Source organism: Alexandromys fortis, unplaced genomic scaffold (genome assembly GCF_014885135.2).
Source record: "Alexandromys fortis isolate MF-2015 unplaced genomic scaffold, M_Fortis_MF-2015_v1.1 scaffold_242, whole genome shotgun sequence".
Classification (NCBI taxonomy): domain Eukaryota; kingdom Metazoa; phylum Chordata; class Mammalia; order Rodentia; family Cricetidae; genus Alexandromys; species Alexandromys fortis.
The window spans coordinates 1,352,988-1,361,624 of NW_026068123.1; the positions used below are offsets into that span (position 1 = coordinate 1,352,988).

General features: G+C 49.9%; 1 protein-coding gene across 1 annotated transcript in view; it reads right to left on the reverse strand.

The window, feature by feature from the left end:
* Positions 1-2,895: 2,895 nt before the first annotated feature.
* Rdh8 (retinol dehydrogenase 8) overlaps positions 2,896-8,637 on the reverse strand; it is a 7,019-nt gene continuing 1,277 nt past the window's right edge. Inside the window, exons 2-6 of the mRNA XM_050125515.1 lie at positions 6,292-6,453; positions 5,401-5,580; positions 4,329-4,422; positions 3,187-3,370; positions 2,896-3,111 (exon numbers count right to left, since the gene is read on the reverse strand). Coding sequence (XP_049981472.1) covers positions 2,896-3,111; positions 3,187-3,370; positions 4,329-4,422; positions 5,401-5,580; positions 6,292-6,453 — 836 coding nt within the window. The remainder of the gene's footprint in view (positions 3,112-3,186; positions 3,371-4,328; positions 4,423-5,400; positions 5,581-6,291; positions 6,454-8,637) is intronic.

An 8,637-nucleotide genomic window follows, 5' to 3' on the forward strand; every position in this document is an offset into this window, starting at 1 on the left:
AATCTTTGATGGAGTTAAAGAATAGATAGATAGTTATAGTTTTCCTTAGTTATGATAAAAGATAAAGTAGATGGGGCTGGAGAAATGGCTCAGAGGTTAAGAGCATTGCCTGCTCTTCCAAAGGTCCTGAGTTCAATTCCTGGCAACCACATGGTGGCTCACAACCATCTGTAATGAGGTCTGGTGCCCTCTTCTGGCCTGCAGACATACACACAGATAGAATATTGTATACATAATAAATAAAAATATTAAAAAAGATAAAGTAGATATAAATATTGTAACTGTAATTCTAGCTTGATACCTGTTTTGTTATATGTAATTTTACTATGTTAAAGTTAAAGCCTTCCTTTTTATTTAAACAGAAAGGAAAGGTGATGTGGGATTCCCCTTTGTGCTGTGATTACCATTAATGAATAAAGAAACTGCCTTGGGGGCTGGAGCGATGGCTCAGTGGTTAAGAGCATTGCTTGCTCTTCCAAAGGTCCTGAGTTCAATTCCTGGCAACCACATGGTGACTCACAACCATCTGTAATGAGGTCTGGTGCCCTCTTCTGGCCTGCAGATGTACACACAGACAAAATATTGTATACATAATAATAATAATAATAAAAACCTGCCTTGGCCTGTTGATAGGGCAGAAGTTAGGTAGGCGGGGAGGACTGGACTGAATGCTGGGAGAAAGAAGGGCAGAGTCTTAGAGACACCATGGAGCTGCCAGAGTTAGACATGCCGAATCTTTGCCAGTAAGACACTGACTCATGGTGATACACAGATTAATGGAGATGGGTTAAATTAAGATGTAAGAGTTAGCCAATAAAAAGTTAGAGCTAATGGGCCAAGCAGTGATTTAATTAATACAGTTTCTGTGTGGTTATTTTGGTTCTGGGTGACCAGGACAAACAAGTGGCTCCCTCCCCCAACAAATTGGCACTCATGTGGCCAACTGAATCCATGTAGGACCTGGGAGGGCTTGAAAAGGAATTCTAGACAGAACACACACAGAGACATACACAGACACACAGACACACATACACACAGAGTTTAGCACAGCTTCCTGCTGTTTGCTGGCACCGTGCCACAGCTCCTTTAGGAGAGGCTTTCCTGACTCAGCCACAGCAGAAAAAAAGTGGCAGTTTTAAAGTTAAAAGCATTTGCAAAGAACCGGGCTGGTTTTCCAGCACCCATATCCCTGGCTCAGCTTCCATCTGTAACCCTGTTTCAGGATATCTAGCGCCCTCTTCTGGCCTCCTCAGGCAATGCATGCAATTGGTGCACATGCATGTCTGCATGACTCATACACAGAAAACAAAAAATAAACACATTTAAAAGTAATAAAGTCTGGTAGAGGCTGCTCAGTGTTAGAGCACAAGATTGGCATGCTGGAATCTCCTGGGAGTGGAGGAGAAAGAAGGATGGAAGGAAGGGCGGGAAGGAGGGAGAAGAAGGGAGGAAGCCATAGCTGCAGTGTCAAGGGAGGGACTCAGGTGACTTTTAGCCTGAATGGCTGCAGGATGGGTTTGTCCTGGTCAAGCTGAGGAGGTCTGGGAGGCTGCTGGAGTGTAGCGGGCCTGTTTCCAGCGTCGTCTGAACTCGGGCCAGTCTCCCTGTTGGTCAGCAATAGCATCCAGCCAGTGTTTAACACCAGCCTCCCCTTGTGTGTTTGTTTGTATCGTTACCACTCTTAGCGATGAGGATTCTCCCTTCTCTGCAGCTGAGTCTGACTCAGTGTGATTTCAGCAGCATAGGAATGTATGGTGAGTCCAGGGGCCCATGGCCTCAGCCACAGGAAATCCAGAGGGATGCAGAGCTACAGCCTGAACCCCTCCCCCCTCTGCCTCCCACCGAACCCCAAACTGCAAGGAATCTTTTTTGTGAATTTTAAATTACACTCTTTTTCTTTTTTACTTCCGTGTGTGTGTGTGTGTGTGTGTGCATGCGTGTGTGCTTGCATGCATGTGTGCATGCATGCTTGCATGTATGCATGAACACCGCGGTGCATAGGTAGAGGTGAGAGGACAATTAACAGGAGTTGGTCTCCTTCTACCATGTAGGTCCCAAAAATTGAGCTCAGGTGGTCAGGTTGGGTGTAAGTGCCTTTGCCCTGGGTCACCCCGACAGCCCTATACAGGTGGAAAGTTACCCTGAAAATGGGTAACGTGGGGAATGATGAAGTCAAGTAGGGATAGTGTTGAGGGGCTCTTGGGGAGATAACGATGTTCAAGTGGAGGTCTTACCTCCACCTTTAAGCCTAAAGATCAAGGGGATGGTCCTGAGTTCCTGGTCCTCCTGTCTCTGCACCCCGGAGTGCTGTGATTGTCCATCTGTACCGCCACGCCTGATCACGTGCTGCTGGGAGACCCTGCCTCAGTGTGTGAGGTGGAGAGCAATTGGGAAAGATGCCATTACACACGTACACATGTGCCTATGCACATACATCCACATAAACTCACACACATGTGCACCTACACACACACACACACACATAAAAAAAGGACAGGTGGCTCAGAGGTTAAGAGGGTCCTCTGAGACCCAGGTTCAGCTCCCACTACCCATGCTGGGCAGCTCACACAGACTGTGTACTCCAACTCCAGGGGATCTAATGCCCTTTTCTGGTCTCTGAGGGCACCCCTGGCACATATGCCAGCCTACATATTAACAAAAAAGTTAGCTGGGTGTGGTGGTATATGTCTTTTATTTCAACACTTGGGAGGCTGAGTCAGCCCGATCTCTGTGAATCTGAGGCCAGCCTGGTCTACATAGTGAGTTCCAGGTCTTCATAGTGAGACCTTGTCAACATTTCTTCCCCCATGGGCCTGGGTGAGTGGAAAAGTCAGTGTGTTTTATCTAGGGGTACAGCCCTGCTGTCCAGGGTGGAAGGGGTCAGCTTTGCTCTGCTCATCCGGGCCCCACACGTGTCGGGAGGCAGCCACAGGCCAGGCATCGAAGACCAAGGTTGAGAAGGCGAGGCCAGCGGAAAAGAAGCCTGTGGGCGGTTCCCACGTACAGGCTTCCAGAGGGGTCCATGGCCTTCAGCACCGTCAGGGGGAGGTAGCGAGTGTTGGTCTGTCTTCGGAGTGGGGGTCTGGTGGAACCGATGACCTTGGCAATGACCTGTAAGAGGGGACCCTGAGTTCTAGGACTTACAACACCGTCCGACATCCTGAGCCACAGCGTCTGTCCACTCACCTTGGCCACATCCCGTGGGCTCTGTCCCACAGAGCGGAAGAGCTCCCTGGAGGCTGGGAGGTACAAGTCCCGGAAGTAGCCCAGGGTGTCAGGGTCAGTGTCCGGAAACTCCGTCGTGGAAATCTGAGCCAGGAGTTTTCCTTCAAAGTCAGTGATGACCGGGCCTGGCTCCACCATTGAGATGCTGGGAGGAGGGCAGGGATATGGATGCCAGGCTCCAGCAAACTCCTTCACTGGCTTCCCCCCTCACTCTTTTTCTCCAGGTGTCATTGTTATCGGTATTTTGAGACAGGCTCTCACTATGTATCCAGGTCTGTCCTAGAACTCACTCTGTAGCTCAGGCTGGCCTTGAAGTCCCAGAGACCTGCCTGTGTCTGCGCCCGAGTGCTGGGACATTGTGTGCTACAAGGTCTGGTCCCTCCTTCGTATTTATTATTACTGCTGTTGTTATTGCTTTTCAGTACCGGATGGTCTTTCTCACACCAGGCAAGTGCTCTACTAAGCCGCAGCCCCAGCCCTCTTGGTATTACTCCACTTCGAAAAAAGGTTTTATTAGCATATATTAATTATGGATAATAATGGATAATAATGAATTTCCATTTTTCCCCTTTCTTTAGTTTTTTTTTTTTTTTTTTGAGATAGGGTTTCTTTGTGTAACAGCCCTGGCTGTCCTGGAACTAGGTGGATAGACCAGGCTGGCCTCAAACTCACAGAAGCCCATTTGCCTCTGCCTCCCGAGTGCTGGTGTTAAAGGTGTGCGCCACCACGCCTGGCTAATATTGGGTATCTTATGTACATAATGTACTTTGATCATCTTCACCCTCTCTCACCCCTCCCACTCGCGCCAACCCCTCCCTCCTCCCACCCAGCCCCCTTCTACTTTGATGTTTTTCTCTTTTTTGTGACCCAGAGGGTTTCGTGGGGGTTGCTTGTAGAGTGTGGGTGAGGGGCTGTTCACAGGGCCGCGGGCTCCTTACCAGTGAGCACGTGGCTGGAGAAATGTCTCTTCCTCCCAAGCCACCATGAACTGTCTGCCCGTCCTCAGGGTGGACTGGGCCTCATTAGTGCAGGCTCTATTAACTGGCCTGCCACCCCCCTTCACCGTCTCCTGTTCCCTGTGGCTGCCCCGGTGCCCAACTCACAAGATATTGAACTGACGCAGCTGGATAGCAAGGCTCTCGAAGAATCCTTCCAGGGCAAACTTGGAGGCCGCGTAGCCATCGTTGAACACGACACCTGGAAGGGGAGGAGGGAGAAGGACTTAGAGTGTGTGTGCCAGTGAGAGACTTCGTGGGTCCCAGGGTGATGAGGTCTTTGGAATACAGAGCAAGGGGGATTTGAACATTGACTAAGGGGACAGAGTCATGGACGCAAGGAACTGTGCATGGGCACAAGGGCGAGGTTGTTCTGGATGTGTCACCACCTTCCAGCTCTACCTGCTCCCCCTCCTATAGCATGATCCTTTTCCCTATGGCATCTCCACAGTCCATGGGCACAGTGACTTGTTACTGCTTCTCCATTGCAGTGCAGTTGAGCATGGCTGGGGAAGGAGCCATGTCACAGAGTGTGTCAGGATGAGGAAGGGAGGGAGTCAAGAAGGATTTGAGGAGGCAGAAGATCCCAGGAGCACAGAGGGCAAGTAGGTGGCAGACATCACAAATCGATCTCTGTCTTTTCTGCTGAGTCTTGAATTCCAACACTTTATACATCCCTAGGGCCTGATGGGGGCTTTCTGTCTTTTGGATTTCAGGGGTTTGAATGGAAGGATGTATCAGGTATGTCTAGAAGTGGAGTTGATTCTAGGATGTGGCTGTCTGTGGCATGTGTACCATTACTGCCTACTATGACCCCAGGACAGACAAAGTAAATCAATCCCAGAACATTTCCTTCCTGGGCTTCAGAATCCTTCTCAAGTGGGGCAGTGGTGGCACATGCCCTTAATCCCAGCACTCTGAAGGCAGAGGCAGGTGGGTCTCTGTGAGTTTGAGGCCAGCCTGGTCTACAGAGCGAGTTCCAGGACTGGCTCCATAGCTACTGAGAAACCCTGTCTCGAAACAAACAAGAAAGAAAGAAAGAAAGAAAGAAAGAAAGAAAGAGAAAGAGAGAGAGAGAGAAAGAAAGAAAGAAAGAAAGAAAGAAAGAAAGAAAGAAAGAAAGAAGAAAGACAAGTTTGTTTGGACCATGAAATCCTGGATGGGGAGGCCCCAGACTCACCTTGGAGCCCCATAACACTGCTGACCACCACGATGTGGCCCTGTCGCCGCCTCTTCATTCCTGGAAGCACAGCTTTGACCAGACGGACAGCCCCAAAAAAGTTGGTGTTGAACACGTTCTGCATAGCAGCTAGGCTGAGTTCCTCCAGGGGCCCCACAAGGCCTACTCCTGCGTTGTTCACTAAGGGGGTGCATAGAGAATGTTGCTCGGGTCACCCCCAGGACCTGAGTCCTCAGAACAAGTCTAGGAGGAGACATGTGGAACTAGGTGGTATTAAGCCGTTTGGTTTTTTTGTTTTGTTTTGTTTTGTTTTGTTTGTTTGTTTTCGAGACAGGATTTCTCTGTAGCTTTGGAGCCTGTCCTGGAACTAGCTCTTGTAGACTAGGCTGGCCTCGAACCCACAGAGATCCGCCTGCTTCTGCCTCCCGAGTGCTGGGATTAAAGGCGTGCCCCACCACTGCCTGGCTAGCAGTTTGGTTTTTATACAGGCCTCTGGGTCTGAGAGAGTGGGTAGATCTACTGGAAACCAAATCTTTGTCATACCATCCATGAGCAATTCCCATCTGCCCCCAAATTGCACCAAGATGGCCAGACCCACCCGCCTTAGCAGGCTCCATAGGGACATGAGTGGCCGCTTCATCATCCTCCTGTCTCTGAGTGACTCACTAAAGTAATTTTCCCAACCACATATGGTTTTCTCTTTGTGTGAGGATGTCTCTCCCATGGAGGCCCTCCCCCAAAGTCTGGCATCTCAAATTAACAGATTGGTACTCCTGACGCTTGGCCAGCTGGTCTACTTCTTTATCCAGGGCTAGAAGCTGCCATCATGCTGGGGGTGAATGCTTGAGTGATAAGTATTTGTGGGTGACTCCAGGACCCTCCAAGTCTCACCCAGCACGTCCACTCGTCCTCCTTCAATGTGGCTCAGACAGTTGGCCACTGAGTCGTCACTGCACACGTCCAGCTGGGCCACGCTGAGTGTCTTCCCGAGTGTCTCTCCAGCAGCTGCCTCCAACGGCTCCTTCTTCCCCAGGTCCCTCATGGTGGCCACCACTGGAGGCAGAGAGCAGAACTGGACAGGTGCTGGGCTTCTTTACCCTGTGTGTTTATGTAGGATGTGTGTGTCCGTGTGAGCGTCTGTTCATGTGTCTGTACAGGCACAGGATCATCCTGGGTGTCGTTCCTCCCCAAATTAAATGTGTATATGTGCGCATGGATGGGCCATCACACATGCATAGATGCCAGAGGACAGCTGAGGATCAGTTTTCTCCTTACGCTGTGGGTTCTGGGGAGTGAAGGGAGGCAGATGCTTTTACCTGTGAGCCATCTCGCCATCTCAGTCTCTTCCTGAATTAGAACTCATCAAATAGGCTAGCTTCACTATCTGCTGAGCCACAGGGGCTCCACCTCCTTCTGCCTTTCCAATGCTGAGTCTGGCCTTTTTACCCGGGTGTGGGGATAGAACTCAGGTCTTCACACTTGTGTGGAAAGCACTTTGTTGTGTGAGCTGTCTCTCAGACCTATTGTTGTTGGATTTATTTTATTTTATTTATTGATTGATTTTTGTTTTTAAGACAGGGTTTCTCTATGTAGTCCTGGCTGGCCTGGAACTCAGAGATCTACCTGCCTCTGCTTCCTGAGTGCCGGGATTAAAGGTGTGAGCCCCAACTGTCAGGCTATCTCTAGGACTTTTGTGCCAAGCATTCCTCTGCCAACTGGGCCAGCCTCAAAGCCTTAGTGTCTCATCTCTAAAATGATCTCTAAAGTGAGTTCCCCCTGGGTAGGAGTACATGACAGACTAGACACTTAGAATGGTCTTAGGTAGTTAGCACTCCCTGTAGCTGGGCACATGCCTGCCTCCCAACATTCAGAAGGCTGAGTTAGGAGGGTCTTGAGTTCAAGGTCAACATGGACTGCACAGTGAGGCCATGTCTCCAAAACAACAAAAGACTAGGGATGCAGCTGAGGGTAGTGCAATTGTCTAGCAAGCAACTGGCCCTGTGTTCTGTCTTCAGCATATACACACACATGTACACACACGTGCATGCACATACACACACAGAGGATGCAACCAACAACAAAACAAACCGAACCCTCTTTAACAATAGTATTCTTAAAAAAATGTACTCAGCTGGGCGGTGGTGGCGCACACCTTTAACCCCAGCACTCAGCGAGGCAGAGGCAGGTGGATCTCTGTGAGTTTGAGGCCAGCCTGGTCTACAGAGTGAGTTTCAGGACAGCCAGAATTACACAGAGAAATCCAGTCCTCAAGAAACCAGGAAATAAAAGGTTTTATTTTTGTATATTATTTGTGTGTGTGTGCATAGCTCAAAGGACAACTTTAGTAATTGGTTTTCTTCTTTCACCGTACACGTTCAGTCCCAGGGATTGAACTCAGATCGTTGGCTCTGTGGCAAGCACCTTTTCACCTGCTGAGCCCTGTCGTAGGCCCCTTAGGAGACCCCTACCCACCTACGGGGATGCAGCTTTGCTCACAGGGGGAAATTCATGTCTCACACTGTGCCCACCTCTAACCCAGAAGGCTGGGAGAATCAACTCTGCCAACTGGGGTGATGTCCTCACCCTGGCAGCTGGCTCTAAAGTGATGATGTCTGCCAGCTTCCTCTCCCACATATCGTGGGCCGGAGGATCCAGGGGTGGCCTGCACGGCTAGGTAGTGAACTGCACAGCGCAGTCGTGAACTGCACAGCTGCACCAGTTAAAGGCTCCTTTAAGGCCCCAAGGTCAGGTTTACTGTAAGACGGTAAGAGTTTCATCCTGGAACTGTAATCCGGCTTAGTGGGGACACTGTCGTAACCATCCTTGGTTGCTAAAGCCTGCTTCCTTTGAGATGTCTTCTGGGGCAGCTTCTCCCCAACAGCCACCCCCCCAAGATTTATTTATTTGCTTTATGTGTATGAATATTTTTGTCTGTTGGATGCTCTGAAACTGGGGTCCTGGATGGTTGAGGGCCCCGTGTCAGTGCTGGGAGTAGAACTTGGATAACTCTGCAAGAGCAGTCAATGCTCGCTCTGTACCCTGGCTGGCCTCAGTCTCACAGATCCCTGTTTCTGTCTCCTGAGTGCTGGAATTGCAGGCTTGTGCTGCCATGCCACCGTACCTGGCTCTATTACCACTGGGCATGCTGCAATCTCTCTCTCTCTCTCTCTCTCTCTCTCTCTCTCTCTCTCTCTCTCTCTCTCTCTTCCTTCCTTCCTTCCTTCCTTCCTTCCTTCC